Raw genomic sequence first — 20361 nt, forward strand, 5'->3', positions numbered from 1 at the left:
TGAACTGAGGGGCCCAGAACTGAACACAATATTGCAGATGTGGTCTCACCAGGGCAGAGTAGAGGGGAAGGAGAACCTCTCTGCCCTACAACCACCCCTCCTGATACACCCCAGGATGCCATTGGCCTTCTTGGCCACAAGGGCACATTGCTGGCTCATGGTCATCCTGCTGTCCACCAGGACCCTTTCCCCTGTGCTGCTCCCCAACGGGTCAGTCCCCAGCCTATATTGATACATGGAGTTGTTCTTTCCCAGATGCAAGACTCTACTCTTGCCTTTGTTGAATTTCATTGAATTTTCCCCTGCCCAACTCTCCAGCCTGTCCAGGTCTCTCTGAATGGCAGCACAGCCTCTGCAGCGTCAGCCACTCCTCCCAGTTTGGTGTCATCAGCAAATTTCTGACAGTGCCCTCCGTTCCCTTGTCCAGGTCACTGATGAACAGATTGAATAGTACTGGTCCCAGTGCTGACTCCTGAGGGACACCACTAGATACAGGCCTCCAGCTGGACTCTGTCCCATTGACCACAACTCTGACTTCTTTCCTTCAGCCAGTTCACGATCCTCCTCACTATCCAATCATCCAGACCACACTTCCTCAGTTTAGCTGCAAGGATGCCAAGGGAGACTGTCAAATGCTTTACTGAAATCAAGATAAATCACATCCACTGCCCTACCAGCATCTGTCCACCTGGTTATGTCCTCATAAAAGGCTGTTAGGTTGGTCAAACATGGTTTCCCCTTGGTAAAACCACGATGACTGCTCCTAATGATCCTGATAACCTTGAAATGTCTGGAGACAGCACCAAGGATAAGCTGTTCCATCACCTTTCCAGGGATGGAGGTGAGGCTGACCGGTCTGTAGTTACCCGGGTCCTCCTTCTTGCTCTTTTTGAAGACTGAAGTGACACGTGCTTTCCTCCAGTCCCCAGGCACCTCTCCTGTTGCCCATGACTTGCCAAACATGATGGAGAGTGGCCTAGCATTGAGTTCCACCAGCTCCCTCAGCACCCACGGGTGCATCCCATCAGGGCCTATGGATTTATGGATGTTCAGATTGCTTAATCAATCCCTAAACCCAGTCCTCATCAACCGAGGCGAACTCTTCCTTTATCCTGACTTTCTTTGGGGCCTCACGGGTCCAGCAGTGTAGACAGAGACAAAGGCGGCGTTCAGTAACCTCATCTTCTTAGTATCCTCTGTCACCAGGGCACCCACCTCTTTCAGCAGTGGGCCTACATTGCCTCTAGCATTAGTTTTGTCTGAAATGTATTTGCAGTAGCTCTTACTGTTGTCCTTCACCTCCCTTGCACGGTTTAATTCCAAGGAGGTCTCAGCTTTCCTAGTTGCCTCCCTACATCCTCTGACAACAGTTCTGTATTCCTCCCAAGTGACAGTCCCCTCCTTCCATGACCTATAGACTTTCTTCTTCCACTTCAGTTCGCCCAGCAGTTCCCTGTTTAACCATGCAGGTCTCCTGGCTCCCCTTCTTGATTTCCTGCTCACTGGGATGCTCTGATCTTGAGCTTGGAAGAAGTAGTCCTTGAATATAAACCAACTATCTTGGGCCCCTTTACCTTCTAGTACCCTGTCGCATGATATTTCCCCCAGCAATTGCTTGAAAAGGCCAAAGTTTGCCCTGCTGAAGTTCAGGGTTGTGATCCTGCTTGGTGTTCTGTTCTTACCACACAAGGTCCTGAACTCCACCGTCTCATGGTCACTGGGGAAGTGGAACAAAAGGTGCCTAATTTAATTTAAATCTCTCTGAGAGCACAGATATTATTTGTGTCCAGACTTTACAGGCATAACTCCTACAAGTAGCCATCCAGAAAACAGTTTCCATAAGCTACAGCAACTAATGGCAATGGCAGTGGGATGTGGAGAAGATAACACGTTGACATGGAAAGAGCACATTTTCTGAAGGACTGTGCTATGGGGACACCAAGCATATGCACCTCCGTAAGCAGGTCATCCCTGAGCACCCATTACTTAACTTCTTTTATGTCCCTGCTCAAGCTTCTTTGCAGGCATTCAGTACAGTCTGTTTTCCAAGAGCTTATGTGTGAGCATTCAGATAATGCTGAGGAGCAAACAGAATAGGGGATTTGTTTCCATGTTTGAGAGGCATAGAGCAAATGAAGGAACAAAACTCAACTCAACGCAGCCAGTCCACCCACAAATCTCCTTGCTGCTCTGTAAGTACAGATGCATTGCTGGGTAACTTACCCTCTTCACAGTTGCTCCCTGTGAAGCCAGGACAGCACCTCCACTCCAGCGTGGTCACAGTTCTGTAGGACATTTTGTACATGGGCCTGATGAGAGTCCTGTAACTAACACAAACAGTAAGTCAGTAGAATGCACGTACCTAATTAAGGGTAGCGTTGCTACTTATTCATAGCATGTCTTCCTGCCTGGATTATATCCCCAGAGCACCCAGCCACCCCCAGCTACAGAAAAAGATGACACACAAAATAAAAGAGTAAGGGTTTACCACAGCATGGATCTGATTCAACAATCCTTATTTTTCTCCTTCAGCCCTCATACTCTTCTGGTTCTTCCCCACACCTCTCCCCAGATAACATCAGTATGCTTTGTGGAGGTCTCATTTCTACCAAGTTGTTGCAAGTAGCAGAGATCATGACTTGTTTCCTCCACTCTACCTCCCTGTGTATTTCTCTGACATTGAACAAAGGCTGTTTTTCCTTTCTTCACTCAATGTTAAATCATAGAATGGTTTGGGTTGGAAGGGACCTTAAACCTCCCCCAGCCCAACCACTGCCATGGGCAGGGACACCTCCCACCAGCCCAGGCTGCTCAAAGCCCCGTCCAACCTGGCCTTGAACACTGCCAGGGAGGGGGCATCCACAACTTCCCTGGGCAACCTGGGCCAGTGTCTCACTACCCTCCAAAACATTACTCTTACAAAAATGCATAAATCTCTCAGGTGTCTTCCCTTCTCCCAACTTCAGCACTCAAATCTGGGGTGTATCCACACATTAGCGTGACAAAGCTCATCACGACACAACTCTACAGCAGCGATCTGTGTGGAGCCTTCTTATTCAGCTGACCTGCACCTCAGTTCTCCTCATCTGAAATACAGTTACAATCTTCTTCAACACAGTCAAAGCTCTACAGGATGCATTTGTTAGCTCTGTATACAGCTCACAGTCCCCCAGGGTTACAATTAAAGCACGAGTATTGCCGTGCCCCACTGGAAACTAGAGGGGCTACCTGCAGACACAAGCAGATCTGTGCAAGGCACCAGTGATTCCAAAGTCAATGCAAAATGGACAGTTGCATAAATGCCAGCTTTTCTTTTAAAACAGCAGCCCTTCAAAGCTGGCAAAACAGAGTTTTCCCAGTATACAGCCAGACAAGTCACTGCTGCTATTCACAAAGCTAAAAGCAAACAGAAGTCGCACTCCACAAGCTCCCCTCAAAATTCCTACCCTTATTTAACAGCCAAAGGAATTTGGCATGCACAGAGAGAGGCTGAAGCTTTGGGATTACAGTGTTGCAGGCTACAGCTTAATCCTTTTTTCTCAAGGCCAGGCAGACAAGCCCCAAGCAGCCGGGTTTCCTCAGGGGAAGAGCCTCCTCCCGCAGTGCCGAGATCCACCAGGAGACGGAGCGCTGCCCCAGCCTGCAACCCAGCCCCGGGCTCAGCCAGGCACAAGGCCAAAATGGAGCTAGAAACTGCATAAACCTCAACCAAAACCCCTCCAAGGGGTAGCAGACACAGGTGTCCATCCAGGACCGCACCATTGTGACACTGGTTGTTACTCTGAAGCACAGTAATAGAAGACTGCCAGGAGAGGCTGCCCACGTATGTCTTGGAAAGAAGGCAGCAGCTCGGTCGAGGTTAACGACATCTTCAGGAAACTAATTTCGCAGTAAGCTGCTGATTATTTATGCCAGCTGCCAAGCACAGAAACCAACTTCTATAGCCACTGGAAAGGAGGACTGCACAAGCCTCCTCCTGAGCACGTGGCTGCCTGCACTTGGAACAGCATCACCCAGCGATGAGAGAGCAACAGTCCCCGAGACCACTACATCCTCACCCTCCGAGTTGCCAAAAAGCACGCCAGTCACTGGTAATATCGACAACTGTGAACCCGGCACTTGTCTAATACGGGCTGGACAGAGCCAGCTCATCTCACCTAGTTCTTTGCACTTCTGCATCCAGTGGCATTCAGGAGTTTGTAGTCATGAGTGAGTTTGAGGACTTGGCACCACGCTGATGACCTTCAACAGTTTTTCAGAGAGACCTAAGGCACGAAAACTTTAAGTGTCACGGAATCACAGAATCTCAGGAGTTGGAAGGGACCTCGAAAGCTCATCCAGTCCAACCCCTGCCAGAGCAGGATCACCAGACCAGGTCACAGAGGAACACGTCCAGGTGGGTTTTGAATGTCTGCAGAGAAGGAGACTCCACAACCTCTCTGGGCAGCCTGTTCAGTGCTCTGGCACCCTCAGTGTCTTGCCTAGGGTCTCTGGGAACAGCCCTGACAAAGTTCAGGAACTGAACCCAAGTCTCCCAACTCCCAGTCCTGGCATTGTACTTGAGACATCTTTCTACACGTAAGCCCCAAACCATCAGTCAGAAGTTCATGACTTTGTCACTAACACCACAGCTGGATTTGACCTTGAGATGAAAGTCTCCAGCCCCGTCACCAGTGTCCAGAGCCAGCTAGTCTCCAACCACACCGTGATTTTAAAACCATGTTTCTGCCAACGCCAAGATGTTAAAGCTCTCTCAAACTTCATTATGAAGTGTGGAGAGTGGCTTGAGCCAGACTGGAATCTTGGCAGCAGTTCTGTGTCGGGGAAGTAGCTATAGTTTAATCCTCAAACGAGCAAGGACTTCTTGGGGCATGACAAATGTGGAGCTCAGCTCTCACAGGCTACCACCCACTCTGAATTTCCTGGAAGAGTCCTGACATTTGCAGCTCTTTTCAGCATTGTGCAGTCAGGCATGCAAAGTGGTCCCAGCTTTCCAGCTCAAATTTGCTGCTGTAAAGTTGCTCTGTTCTTCGTAACATCATTTTTCCTCAATCATGTGAAATGGCAGCAAGGCCTGTTGTTACACGTATCATCACATCACACAGATTTCTGACTGCTACTCCTAGAGGGGAGCAAAGCAGACTCCTTTAACAAAGGATCACCACTGTCTGACCCCTGAAGTGTTGCAACTGAAGGATAAGAAAAAACACTGGAAAAGGAGAGGAAGAGATGCGTTTTGAAGATCAGAAGCCACGGCATGAAAACGTGTGGAAAACACAAGAGGCAGAAGAGGGACTGGTATCAGAACAGGAAAGTCACGGATGTCACCCAAGCCACAAACACTGGCACAGAAATCTGCAAAACCATCGTAAGATAAGAGGTTAGGATGAGCCACAGCCCGTATCTCTTTGCTTCCCAGACAGCCAAAGGATGTGCTCAGCATACAGTCCCCTTCAGCCGAAGGCTTCCAAGCACTTTAAAGAGAAGCAAACTGCCAGGACCTGCTCTACTGCAAGAGATAAGCATCAGGTAGCAACTCATTTACTGAGGCTCCCAGCAAGGTCCCAGTGAGTGGGGCAACACCGAGGGACATCTGGCTGACCGTGGAGACTGCCTGGTCCATGTCAGACAAGCTACAGGAGCTCATCCGCATGCACACTTCCTTCAGGAAACAATCTCTTGCTTGTGCCTCTCTAAGTGACTGCTCAGGAAGTGGCAATTTGGGGAAGAAGCACAAGATGACTGATTAACTGATTTGGGCATATGAAGCTAGGAGTACTGAAGAGGTCAGGACGCATTGAGGGATGGCAGCCAACAAGTCTCATGCCTTAGCGCACAAGGATCTGTTCCCCCTGCTCTCAGGGAAGTGTCACTGAACACAACAGCCAGGCGTGACACAAGAGAGTGTCACATTCTTGGATCAGAGTCTCAAAAACCAGGTCAAAGAGAAAGGTGTGATCTCTGCCATTACCCAAGAAGGACAGCCTGTCACACACAGGAAATACCTTCCCCCTTTATGGATTTCCTCTGCCCTTTGACACTTACAAACAAAGCTGTTTGTACACGATGGCCACATGAGGGGCAAGGCGTGAAACTCATTTCCACATCACAAGGGAGGGTTTTGTTAGTGTGATTCATTCAGCCATTGCAGTTTGTGCCCGAGGAGACCTCAGTGACCTTCAGAGGCTTCTATTCATTTATATTCAAGTTCCAGGTTGAAAGTTTCACCAGAGTAATCATCAGCTCCTATCTTTATAACAATTAAATCCCAGTGATGTTGCAGAGCAGCGTTGCACTCCACTTGCAAGGAGGAAGAGCGCTCAGACAGCATGTCTGGACAAGATCAAAAGGTCTTCAATTAGCAGCCTGAAGATACCTGTGCACAGTCTCCAGAGCAGATGGGCCTCCAGCTGTGCCCAGCTAGCACCACACGGCCATCCCCATTGTTCCCAAACCTGAGAACTGTCTTTGTGCTGCAGCTCTAATCCCTTACACACCCAGAGCTTTTGCTGTCCTCTTCACAGGAGCACTGTTCATCCTACACTTACATCCCACGTGTGCATGGGAGGGCAGGCATCTTTTTCCAAGGGTATGACTCTACATCTTGGAGTGATATAAGGGAATTAAACACATAAAAGAGTTTGTGAGTAACAGGGCTTCAAACAGCAATCCTAATGCACTGGAATAAGCTTTGGGATTTATTATTCAATTGACTGGAAGGAGAAAGAGGATTTCCCTGTGGCATTACTACTTCTGAAACTGAGGAGAAACATCAGCTACAGGCCAATCTCTTGGGTGACAGATCCCCAACTTCTCTTACTGACCCTGTAGCAATAGTCTTCAAAAACAGGGAACACCAAAATGGATGAGCCTGCAGAATTCCTCCTTTGTTATTCTGCAAACTAGCTTGTAAAATCCCTCCGGGAGCAGAAATGTGCTCAGTTTAAATGAAAACAATAAAAAAGAAAACCCATCATTCAAAAACACCAAACAGCAAGAACAATCATTGCAAGATATGTAGCCTGCTTACATTAAAAGAGTCGTCAAAAGCACACAGCATTTGTAATAAACCAAAGCAGCTAGGATATTGAAAAGAAAAAAAAACAACATGAAATGACTGGCAGTTGGGAAGGGCATTACAGCCCAGATATGCTGTGCTGCAGGAATCCCTTTCCATCTCTCCCACCTGCGAGTGATGTTTAAAGGTGAAAGATGAGTAAATTCATGTTTGAGATTCTGATGGCTCCTGCTAAAGTACAGAGGCCAGGTAAGCCCAACTCTGTACAAACCAGCTATGGGTTTCCAGGGGAATCTCCAGATTCTTTGACGCCATAGAGTGCTGCAGAAACAGGATGCTTAAAGGCTAGAGTGAAACAGTGGCCACTAAGTACAGCAAAAAATAGCAGGCTAAAAACTCACAGAACCTTGCTGGGAACGTTCATTTTTCTAGAATGAAACAAGAGGAGTCAGTATGTCCTGCTACAATCTGAAGCAGCATGCTTCCAGAGATGAGAGAGGGATTTTCAAAGCAACAATAGTTTGAAGTAGAAAACAACTGTGTGCAGAAGACTGCAACAGTGCATGATCTGCCAGGCTGCTCACCACATTCATTTACCTCCTGTGGTACCGCTTTACTGACCCTAATCAAAATTAGGCTGATTTTGGCCAATTAGTGCATAGCAAGAAGTTGTCCTATTCTCAAAGTCATAAAACACAGTAAGACAGAAGTAATACTGTCCTCATTTTATAGGTGAAATGGTATCGCTTGACCAAAGGCACAGGAAGTCCCAAAAGCTCCAGCATCGAAATGCAGTCTTAAATCCTTGCCTGGCCTATGAGAGCACCCTTCTCTGTGAGCCTCAAGGAGTGAGATGTCCCAAGCATGACAGAATTGTGCATCAGCCTGCAGCTGCAAAATGACTGCTCAGGAAAATGGCTACAATTGAGATGCCTGGGTTTACTGAGAGCTGCATACAGCCATTCAGGCAGCAGAGACCCAGAGGTTAGGTTGACACTGAAATAGCAATCTAGAGACTTTATCCCTTCCTTCAGACAGATAAATAGCACGTGAATTTTGTAAGGACACTAGGAGCTTCAGCCAGACCGCTGGACAGGTGCCCGTTCACTTTGTAGCAAAGCAAAGGCACATCCTATGGCTTGCAGAAGTTGAAGCCTTCGCTGCACAAATGGAGAGAGTTCAATAAGAGATGTGCTGAGGGAAAGTCCTCAGCCAAGACTGCTCCAAAGCACTCAGCACCCAAGCTAAATAAAGATTCTGGGGTGGAGGGCAGGAATGGAGCAGCTCATCCCATCCCAGCCAAGAAGACAACACCCCTGCAAAAGTACAGCTGCCAGCTTCCCAAGAGCAAGTGAACAAACGGCAAGGACATCACACAACTGAAGCTGCGAGATACTGGTCAGAAGCTTGACCCTGAGTTGCCGTTTGTGCAGTAAGGGAAAGAAACAACACAAATGAATGGGAGACAGAAAATGGGTTAAACCCTTGTCTGGCCACACTGATGTCTGCTTGTAAGCAGAGTCTCTAACAGAGAGCTCCTCTCAGCTGTCACCACAAGGTTGAGAGATGTCTTTTTGGCTGGCTTTGCTTTTGCTAGCAAGCAGCCTGAAAGTGGATGCTGGCAGAATGAAAGCTCTCCCAGATACAGCTGACTCCCTTGTAAATAAGTAGATTAAAAGCTTATTTCAAGTCACAACTGGGAAAAATATTATAAAGCCAAAGCAATGCCAATGGCCTACTGACATTTTGCATTGCTTACAGTCAAGTGTAACACCATATGAATCTGGCTGTGCCCTTCCTTCTGGTGAAGCACCAGAAATCTCACTAGAGAATGGGGCCAGAAGATCTTTAAGTTTGTCTTTTTGTCAAGAGGAATGCAGATATATTTATATTACCTGAACAACCACAGGGATGTAAAGAACACGAACACTTTTAGCCACCACCCCACCTGGAGTAAGCCTGACATCTCCAGAAGCTGGACTTCCAGAAATACTGAAGAGACAGAGGTGCTGGCACAGAGAAGGAGGAAACAGAAACGACGTTGCCTCATGGGAAGGAAGCATTGGCCCTGAAAAGCGTTCTTGCTGAACCTGTCACACAGCAGCTACAGTCAAACAGGCAATCCTTAAGGACCACAGACGAAATAGAGAAGCTTCTTCGTATTACAGGAACACTCTCAAGGACTGGTGAGCTAGAGGAGGCATTTAGTGACACAAGGGATCCTTTGCTTCCCCTTCCATGAAGCTACTGTAGGCCCTCTCCTGTGTTTTGCAAAGTGCTGGGAGAGGACACTATCAGATTTGATACTAGTCACACTGGTTTTCCCTGTTGAAGGTATCTATATCTACTGAAGATTTCCTTACTTAGGATGTCTCCCTGAGATGAATCCCTTGACTTCACAAGGTACCAGGGCTTGCAGCATTTCTGGACTTCAATCCTGCAGTAGCAGGATTAGATGAAACATGAGTAGAGGTGTCCTTTGCTGTTAGTGAGAGCCATGGTGGCAAAATGGCAATCCCATGGTCTCAAGTTCTGCCATGCCGCATCCATTGTTCTCTTTTTGGGAAAAGGTAGTTTGAAACACAAAAGAGGTAACATTTACCCTAACCACAAAGCAGTTGTCTTCACCCTGCACGACAGACACAAGAAAAAACAATCTCTGAGAAAACCAGGACAGCTCCCAGGCAAACAGTAGTGTCCCCCAAAGCTTTCAGACATGCTAATATAGCTTTTGGGGTTTGGGTTGCTTTTTGTTTTGTTCTGAAAAAGTATAGAATCACTCTCCAACTGCTAGTTCAGAGACATGTCAAAGGAAGCTGTGCAGACAGTGGCTAGCAGAAGCTTACAAGTGTCATCAAAGCCAGTTTCTTAGCAGAAAAATAAGGAAAACCAGTATAACTTGTAAAGAACTGCACTAGCAAGTGAGGTGCTGAGTAGAAGAGAGACTCAGCTGCCCTGTGACTTTGGGGACTGTCTTTCTCATTGCTATCCTGAGGATTTTTCATCTGAAAACAGGAGATTGGAATTCACCAGAATTTGGAGAGAAATTGGTGTTTCCTGAAGAGACAATATTGGTTTTGCTGAAAGAGAGGAAAAAATTTCATTTTAAAAAAATTAAAACCCTCAGCCTAACCCTGAGACAAGAGAAAGCCAATTATTTACATATCCCTAGGTACTGAAAACATAACATTGATAGGCTGCTGCATAGGCCCAGGAAGACCTCAACCACACAGCATAACTCAGGGTTACCAAATGTTCCCCATGGTAGTTACATGCCACAAGATCCATCATTTTCAGTGCCTGTTTTTCATTGTTATCAGAAGTGAGATGCCGAAAACAAGCAACCACGTACAAAAGATGTCAGAGATTACAATCACTTATCCAACAACTCACTCAACTGTCGGGACCTCAGTGGCTTCAATGTCATTGCAACTTGTTCCTGGGCTCTCCCTTTCATACAGTGGCAGCAGAGCAAATGATGAGGAGCCAGCACTTGCTGCTCCTGCTATATCTTTGTTGATAACCAAGTGGGCTCCAGGATTTGTCAGCAGCTTTCTGGAGGTCCTTGGGAAAGAGAGGGTCTTTCTCTACTTAATGCAAGAATGTCGTATGACACAAGATTAGAGGACAGAGTCACTTTCTTGGAAGGATGCCATTCGCTTCACTCGCATTTCCTCCCACTTGCAAAGGGAACAGAGCATTAGTGTCCCCTCATCTCTTCTGGTAGGTTTTTCATGGTGATCATCTTCCAGAAACGTAGCTCCCGTCAACTGAGCTTTCACCAGCTGAGATCTTAAATACCAATAAGCCAAGCTTGTTTTTCCATGATATTTTCACATAGAAAGAAAAATTGAGAAGTCTGCTACCATTCTGCATTGTCTGCTAACAATTGGACTTGTCAGGCAAATGAACTAAACTACATTTGAAACTGAAAACGTTCCATGAATAACAGCGTCACAACAGCACACACTACTCAATGTCTCTGGGTTAACAATGTAAGAATCAATATGTATGAGTAACTGCAGGAGCCCACAAGAAGGATTTTTACTAGTAAAAATCAATTTTTCAGTACTTATGAAGCTACAGTTATGTTAACAAGGAAAAATAAGCATGATTTTTGGCAAATTCAGGAAACAAGGTGAAAGCTCACAAGTTTCTAATGACAACTGTGTGTATAAAAAGTCTGGGAAAGCTGCAACAGAAGTTTGGCCATGTTAGTGTAAAATATTAAGTGCTTCAACCGCAGCCCTGCATAAAACAAGACCAAAGAGACACCAAAGCAGATACATTACAAGTGAAAAAACTTAGACTAACTAGTGGCCAAGTAGAAACTGGAGAACCAACTGTGGTGACTGCCACATGGAAAATGTGAATTCCAGATAAGAGTCACAAGAACAGAATGGGAAGGTGGATCTCTGGGTATTTAAGTGGGTAGGTTCCAACCACATTCTGGGTAGGTTATCACCTTCAAGACCACCTCAATCAGTGCCCTGTGGGTGAATTTTTAACAATAGCAATAAAACGATGAAGCTTTGTAAGCTAAATTATGGGTTTCTCTACATGGGAAATTGTTATAGAAGCTAGGTGTAAATTTAGAGCACAATGGCTCTTTTGCACCGATTTCCAGATGGGTGGGTAACACTATTCTGCTCTGAGAACGTCTTTCAGAGAAGGCAAAGCTCAACAATACAAACACATTTTGCATACTAAAAGGTGGTAGTTGGGGATAGCTACTTAACACGTTTTTTGTTGGGTTTTTTTTCTTAGTTGTAGTCAAGTCCAAAGGCTGTAAATGACTGAAAAACAAAGCAGGCTAACATCAGACTTGAGCAAGTTTTTGGCAAGTCAGTGTCTCTAAGCTTTTTTTCCTCATCTGGGGATAGGGGACACCGTGCTTTCATGAATGTCTCTAAAGGATACTGAGATGCAGGAGAAAGAGGAGCTGTAAGAAAATTCCACTCTGAAAGATTTAGGGCACATCACCTCTGCCCATCACCAACTGCAAGGAATTTGACCAAAGCTTTCCAGTGTATGTGATCAATAATCCCATTAAAGACCCAAGTACGAGGACTCGATACCAACAAGCCATATAGATTTATTTGTCTAGCATCTCTGCTAACTCTGTTCAGTTACACTGCACTCTCTCTGCTGGACTTAACATTATTTAGCTTCATGCCTGACTAGCTGAAGGCTCCTGCCTAGAGAAGCACAAACTGGTATTACAACCTGAGCTAAACTCTTTCACATAGCTTGTCCCTAACGCTACACTTACCTTCATGTGTAATTACTCTGCAGCCAACACCAGTGGCATTCTTCAGTTACACCACTACAAAGCAGGTGGTGGTACTAGCATCACATCTGACCCATTGATCTCAACCACCTATGCAAGTACTCAAAAGCCAATCAATTTAATGAGAAGTGCAGGAAAATCTGGGCAATGTGAGACATGAAGATGTTTACCTCACTAAGTTGGCACATGGTCCAGGCCACCGGCAGCTCTGGTAGACTCGCTGGATCACTGTTTCTGACCCATTCTGCACTTGGCAGGAAACTGTCCGTGTCACTGTATAGTGACACCAATGCCTGCAGAGAGAAAGGAAACTGTTAGCCCCAGTAACAGCAAGCCGAACCAGCATGTATCAGACTGCAGTAAAAACAGACCAAGTATATCGGGTGGGGCTGTTTCTTCTGCCAGCCCCAGCTAGCCTAACTTGCAGTCTCCATTGCTCACCCCACCCTCTCTCCCAATAGCTGCAGAGACTCCCTGCTTCTGCCAACCTGAACCACAAGAAATCCAGTGACGCCTCTTGCTTGGTCCTCAGAGGCCAAAATTTTATAGTACATAGTTTAGTTCTGTTATTTACTGTTATTTATCATAAACAACAGGACCTTAGGGGAGGGGAAAAAAAATAACTTTTAAAAGTGTTCCAATTCTCCCGATAATCAGTTCCCATGGTACGGGTCTTAATTTCACGCTGCTCATTATGGTATTGTTGCCCAGCCCCCTACCTTTCTGAACAACATCCAAGTTGGGAAATTCTGCTTTTTTGTCTGGTGAAGTTCATTGTCAGCAGGGCTCGAACAAGCTAGGTGCTGAACAAGTTATACTGCTGTCCTGCTGAGGTTACAGTCTAAAAACTGTAAAAAAGAAAATGCAGGGGAGGGAGGGACTAGTGTCTTATGCTACTTCATAAGAAAACAAGAGCAAGAGATCCCTCCTCACCGTAAGGCATGTGAGAAGGCAAGAACTGCAGTGTCAGCCCTGGCAATCAGGATCTAGAGACCATTTTTCAGAGAAGGTGGAAAATAAGTTTCTAGGTTCCAGTGTCATGTTTGAGGGAGGAAAAAAAGGATAACTTTATCTTCCCCTTGCAAGCATCATTTATATTTGCCAAATTCTGGTTCACATTTTTGCTTTTGTGCTTTAGTGTAGCCAACAGATTTGAGAGCCACTTTCCTACTGATCAGAGATCAGTACTGGGGTCACTGATGGGAAGGGAAGACACCAGCTTGTGCACCAAAACACACGAAATGCTTGTGTAGAGCATTCCCTGCACATGCAGAACAGTCCTGGTTCCTCATCCATCTTAGCAGATCCCTTCTCCAAGTATCCCAGTGGCTCCCCTACCTTGCATACCAAAACTCAAACTGCTTGCGCAGTGGAGACAGGTACCTGCCCATCGCTTCCTCCTTCTCTAACCCACCTTTTCCCACAGCAGTTCAATTTTTCCAGTATTTGCCATTTACAGCATTTGTTGCATTTTGTTTCCTTTTCGGATTCCACTCCTATCTCCACAGGAGGCTCCCTGCTCTCCGGACAGCACTCGTTTCCATGAATAGGAGGTACGCAGGCCAGAGGCTGAGCTGAGTGCTGCAGGCCACAATGGACAAGCTGGGGCCAGCAGCCTGCTCACCAAACCTTCAGCTACAGAGAGTGCCATCGAGACCCTCAGCTGCATCAAGGCAGAGCCACATGGCGCTCCCTGCACACACTGCTCCAGCTCACTGCAAACACGCTTGCAATTCCTCATCAGGAAGCTTGGACTACAATCACATCTCAGGTGCCCCTATGCTTTGTTATGTAGGTTATGTCCCTCTGGCCTTCTCCCACCACAGAGTCATCTGGGAAGAAGTACCTTTCTACGGTGTGGAACTGCATTATCCTGCACTGACTATTTCACTCTAATTCTGATTTTGATGGGTTTCTGAGGCAACCTGTCCCACTTTCTTGGGTACACACAAAGCGTTTCTGTGTCAGATAAAAAACTAAGTTCAACCACTCTCTGAACAAAACCCTTCCTATCTGATACTGAAACTAGAGAACTTCATATTCCTGAAGGCAAATGAGGCAGGAGGGTGAACAAACACCACCACCCATCCCAGCACGATGCAGAAGAGAAAGGCAGGTGCTGGAGGCAGACTCCTCAATTGCCAGAGGGAATCTGGCAGCCTACTGCTCCAGTTAACATATAACAGCAGCTCCAAATGGCAACTCCTCAACAGAAATGGGAAACTAACCACCATTCCCTTTAGCCTTCTCTTGCACAGACCCAGATTTAACATCATCTTGCTCCTTCAAGGTTTATTTTCAACCAGCTTGGAAGCCTAGCACTACTTTTGTGGATCTGGAGCTAAACAGGTGGCACTGTGCAGGCCACCTATGTCAAAACCTGCAGGAGAGGTTGATTATTTTAGGCTATCTACAAAGCTGTTCTTGTCAGGGCTTTCGTTAAGTGGGTGCTGCCAGCATGCACACAGACTTTTCTTTCCACATGGGTCCAAAACAGCTGTTGTCCAAGTAGGTCTCTCACAACTTTGCTCTAGATGGTCCTTGGAATCATCTTTTCAGGTACACATATGCTCTTACAAGTTCAAGGAATTCGGCAGTCAAATTGTCACTTCTACCTTGGAAAAGCATCTCTTGGAAGTGAGATGTGCTGGACAGACCTTGTTACGATCTAGTGACAGAGCCTGAGACAGCACACGGGACAGAAGACTGCACATTTAGGGGGGAAACCCAAAAATTTCTCAAGTTCATTTCTTCAGATGAGCTGCTCAGGGACGTGGTACAAAGGGAAGCAGTCATTATAGGAAGTGAGAAGCTTCCCCAAGGCTCTCCACTTGCTTTCCTTGCCTGAAGCCATCATCTGGGTATGCCAGGCTGAACAGGACTGATAGCCCATGGCAAAACAACAGTTTTGCACTGCAAGAGTGCCGTGACAGTGATAAAGCACCACAACTTTTGTCACCTCAGCACTTTTAGAGTCTTCTCTAAAGCAGAGCCACCACAGCATGGGTGGCTGTGCCACACAAGGGCAAAACCAAACAGAAACAAGTCAGACCCCAGAGATACCTAGATAATTCACCATAAATGTATATTTCTGTAACTTCTTTCTTTACCAACAGAAAGAGGAGTTTGGAGTTTGGTTACAAAGGCACCCACCCAGGAGTACATTCCCATTTGCAAAACTTCAGACTCATGGCTTCCCATAAGTAGCATAATTCTCCTACAGATGCAACTTGTAGGTGTTTGGTTTTTACTGTGGCATAGAAGCAGGGGAGACAAAGACAGGCACATAGCTGATCATGAGGTGTATAAGGATATATCGCTTGGGACTCACTGTAGATATAATAGCACAGTGACTATGACAGAGACAGACAAAACCACACCAAGATTTCTCTTTGCAAGCCAGAAGTCAGCAAGCACAGCCTCCAGAACGCAGGCAGGCTTCAGACAAAGTGACGAAAGGCCCCATCACAGCTTGCAGAGATTATAAATGACCCTTTATATTATATACAGATGCTAGCAAGAAAGGTTTAGGACTTTTACTGGCACGCATCCAGGATGGCAGAGACTCTATTGCTGCTCATTCAAAAAGACCATTTCAACCAAGAAAACAAAGTGACCCAAATAGCAGCTCCTTTAGGGCTGGCTCTGTCAGATCTCATGCATGCTCATCACTGGCATATTTAGCATGATGCCCTGCACCATCTCATGGAATTGCTCTTGCACTGCTTTGCTTAGAGGCAATTCTCACTTGGTCCCTTTTCCCCAGCCCTTTCCAAAGAGACATCCTCCTCTCACACCCTATTTAATACTTGGAAGATTTTCATGGACAACTGAGCATCTGCTGACTATGGCCTGCAAACTACTGCTTTAGACAGTTTCGGTCCAGGGCTACAGATCAAGATCTCACGTCTTGACCACAGCTGACAACGCGTCATTTCAGAGGGAATCTGAGTGGTGAAGCCAGCAGATATCCAATCATATTTACTGTGTAGTTTCAGGATGTTACTGTGGACATTTCAGGCTAACTAGAGCAACAAACTCAGGAGTTTGCTTCCATTTGGAGATATTCTGGAAACTGCTATTCTGAACTTCACAGACCCCTCCCTCAGATGTTTACAGCCGTAATCCTACAGTAAGGGAGAAAAGGGACTACAGAGAGTAGAGACATGTAAGGTAACAAATACTCAAGATAAAGTACTGTAAGTTCCAGAATAGCAATATACTCCCATATCAATCCTTAATTCCTGACTAGCATGACTGAATTAGCTTAGAGCAATCATTTCACAAACAGGAAGACACTGACAGACAGCAAGCTTCCTCTTCTCCTCCCCTTTCACCACTTGGACTTGCACAGTGCTCTTTCCTAAGCCCACCACTCAAAGGGTACATGTAAGGGATCCCTCCACTCACTCACCAACTGTGAAGGCTTAGAAAGACTCACACCACAACAAATTTACAGAGCCACCCCCAAAAGCAGCATTTGCTTTTTTTCCTAGTCCAAACTGCTGACTTTTGTCCAAGCTTCTTAAACTCCCGAGAGTCCCTGGAGGACCTTCTAGGGGGTTTACAAAAGAAAAGCCAACTGGTTGTTAGTAGGCTTCATTTCACTGGACAAGTGAGCACAAACTGAACTATGTCAGAAACCACTGGGCTGAACTGATCAGGACTCAGCAAGTAGCCTGTTTAATCAGGAGTCTGTAACTTAAAAATGAACGCAGCTACGTTCTTGCCAAATCACTTCTTTCAGTGGGACAACAGTTCAGCCCCACACGCTTGCTGCCATGCCCCACTAAGGGCAGACCTACAGCAGGCAACACCTACCACACACCAGACCTTCTGGCTGATGCGTTCACTGGAGTGAAAGACACAGCTACAACTCCAACGTCAGTGGCCTTATAGCACATCATGCTCCTACCAGCTTGAAATGCTGTGCTTTCGGCAGACAATCCTACACATTAGACTCTGAAAAGAGCCATTTATGCTGTTGTAGAGCTAAGTAAAATGGAGCTTTATTGTGGTTTATTAGTTATGATGAAAGCATATGCCACAAAGTACAACACAGAAGCTCAAATCACCAAGACTTAACTGGCCAAGACAGAAGCAAGCAAAATCTTTCTGGAAGAGGGGTGGGGGAAACCAACCCAAAACAAAAAAAGACTTTACATGCAGGACTGTTTCATCAGCACCTGTTGCATGTGTTTGGACATGAACTGACCCTCCACTCCCAGTAAATATTACAGGAGTCTCTCAAGAAGGTTGGCATTTCTGATGCTTGTGATTTGCCCTAAAGCTTTGTGCTGTGTAAACAACTGCAGTGAATTATCTTTTTGTTTCCAGAAGGATAACACACTGTGTGTTATACTTAGCAAAGACATTTAGGGCACAGAAAACAGTAGGAGTGTTTTGATAGCTAGATAGATTTCCCCAAGTTTCCTCATAACATTTTTCACTGGAGCTATCAATTTCCCTCAGGAATTTCAATAAAATCAGAAGGTCGCCGACTTTCACTGGGAAAAAGTTGCTGTTCTGACTCAATGAAAGCAAACTGTGCCCTTTTCTCTGTGTAAATAGTATAGCATCCCACTTGCTTTGCCAGAACAGGAACCCATATGTTGTGTGCTGAAGCTCACTGTTAGGAGGGGCGAGTTATTTATGTACTCCACTGAGGCCAGGAGAAGAAGTTGCCCTCTGCATGCCAAGAAATCCATATTCAAAGGTTGCCAGGCTTTCTAGGGTATCTCTTCCTGAACCATCCAGTTTTGCAGAACTACATATTCCCTTATTCACAAATACTCTCTGAATGTCCTTTGACTCTCATCAGGAACAAGTTTACCAGCTAAATCTGTGACCTGGCTAAAAAGGAAATAATGCCGTCACACGTTATTGGAAAGCTCAGATAAAAACCATGCTGGGCTTAAGGTTCTCCTGTTCTTGACTATATTCACGCTCTCCCCAGGTAACCAGGTTTTAGGATCCAAGGCTGTCGGCTTGCTGTCCAGCACAGAGCCAGCTACAAAATTCAGTTGTAAGCACCAGTATCCACAGTATCAGCACTTTCAGAGTTGATGGATGGATTCAGTTCTGTAGATCTGTGCACCTGCAGCCCAGAAGGCCAACCACATCCTGGGCTGCATGACAAGAAGTGTGGCCAGCAGGACGAGGGAGGAGATTCTGCCCCTCTGCTCTGCTCTGCTGAGACCCCACCTGCAGTGCTGCGTCCAGCTTTGCAGTCCCCAACACAAAAAGGACATCAAACTGCTGGAGCGGGTCCACAAGGATGATCAAAGGGCTGGAACACCTCTCCTACGAAGACAGGCTGAGAAAGTTGGGGTTGTTCAGCCTGGAGAAGAGAAGGCTCCAGGGAGACCTCATAGCGACCTTCCAGTACCTGAAATGTGCCTCTGAGAAATCTGGGCAAGAGCTGTTCACTGGGGCATGTAGCAATAGGACGAGGGGTAATGGTTTTAAAATAGAAAAGGGTGATTTTAGGTTAGATATAAGGAAAATGTTCTTCAATACGAGGGTGGTCGATCACTGGAACAGGTTGCCCAGAGAGGTGGTGGAGGCCCCATCCCTGGAGGTATTGGAGGTCAGGCTTGATGGAGCTCTGAGCAACCTGATCTGGTAACATTGTCCCTGCTCACTGCAGGGTTGGACTGGGTCATCTTTAGAGGTCCCTTCCAACCCAACACATTCTATGATTGAGGGGCCACTGCTAAGGAATCCATGAAAGATCACCTGGCAGGGGTGAGGAGGCGGCTGCTTATGATGGCAAGGTTCAGTTCAAAGCAGAGTCTGCTCTTCCATTCAAGTTTTAAGAGGTCTGCAAGTCAGAAGACATGACAAGCCACAGTAATCTTGTTGTCAATATTGATGTTTTTACACATGCCTTACTCCCACTGAGTACTTCATAGTCACTAATGGAGGTTACCGTAACTCCTGTGAAAGAGGGAGAAAAATCTTCATAACAGCCCATTCATTTTGGAAAACGAATAAAACTGGAAGACTGCTGGTGTTTCTGAAGCCAGACAGCAGCAGCCATTTGAAGCAGCAGAGAGCCAGAGGCACAAACAGGAATAAGACAAGTTCCAGGTCTCCCACTCCACTATGTTGGTCAGAAAGATTGGAAGGAACTTCAACTTTCTGCACACACCACAACCCCCTGCCCCCAATAAGAGTTAGAAATAAAGTGTCCATACAAATGAGTTCTGGCTAGCAGAGTAAGATGAGACAATTTATCTAGGTACCTCCCAATAGCATAACCCTTCCCCAGAGGGCACTATGTTCTGCGCTTAGTGTACTTCAAATACACAGTTGCCAATAACAGTCTTAAGTTTTCCCACACAAAGTGGATTAGCAGAGGCTGCTGGAGGGAGTTTAGTCCTAGAGGGATCTTTACCTTAGGAGGAAAATTCAGTTCAGTCTGCACAACAGCTTTAACCTTCAGCGAGTTCTGCAGCCAAGCACATTTAACTGTGCTTTCCTTGCTTTGTTGTGTGCATGGTTGACCTTCCAAACAGCATTACCTCGAGGGCTGAACTCGCTTCAGTTGATAGAAAACTGCAGAGTTTTGCCTTAGCCTTCTGTAGCCATTGAAGTTACAGGGGTTAAGGGAAAAATCTCTCACTACTGGAATTATTAAAAGCCTGAAAGGAGAATAGCCAAATAGTATGGAGCCACTAGCGCAATTCTGCAACTCTTTTTCAGAGACAAAGAGGGAATCCAGCTCCCCAGAGCAGCATTTAGCTTCCTCAGCCATGAGACCATTCCTCTCCTCTTCCAATCCCCCGCCTCATTCCCAAGGCCCCTTCCAATTGCTGTAACTAATGAAGGAGGGGCTCTGAAGACAATAGCACTCATCTATGACATGCACTTCATTCATTTGTACAGTAGATCCTCCCCGTACATCAGCACTAATAGAAATGCAGAATACAACAGAGGCAAATGAGGACGTAAAGGCTGAGCAGGCAGGTAGCATCAGAAATAAATTAATCACGTTTCATACGTGCACCTCTGCACCTATAGATCTGTTTATGCACACAAAAAGGGAAAG

General features: G+C 46.1%; 1 protein-coding gene across 1 annotated transcript in view; it reads right to left on the reverse strand.

Moving 5' to 3' along the window:
* Positions 1-2223: 2223 nt before the first annotated feature.
* Positions 2224-20361, reverse strand: part of COL26A1 (collagen, type XXVI, alpha 1) — a gene marked incomplete at its 3' end in the record, with an annotated part of 35095 nt that continues 16957 nt past the window's right edge. Inside the window, exons 2-3 of the mRNA XM_010187291.1 lie at positions 12479-12601; positions 2224-2327 (exon numbers count right to left, since the gene is read on the reverse strand). Of these exons, the coding sequence (XP_010185593.1) occupies positions 2224-2327; positions 12479-12601 (227 nt within the window). The remainder of the gene's footprint in view (positions 2328-12478; positions 12602-20361) is intronic.

This window comes from Mesitornis unicolor, unplaced genomic scaffold (genome assembly GCF_000695765.1).
Source record: "Mesitornis unicolor isolate BGI_N332 unplaced genomic scaffold, ASM69576v1 scaffold6966, whole genome shotgun sequence".
In the NCBI taxonomy this organism is placed as follows: domain Eukaryota; kingdom Metazoa; phylum Chordata; class Aves; order Mesitornithiformes; family Mesitornithidae; genus Mesitornis; species Mesitornis unicolor.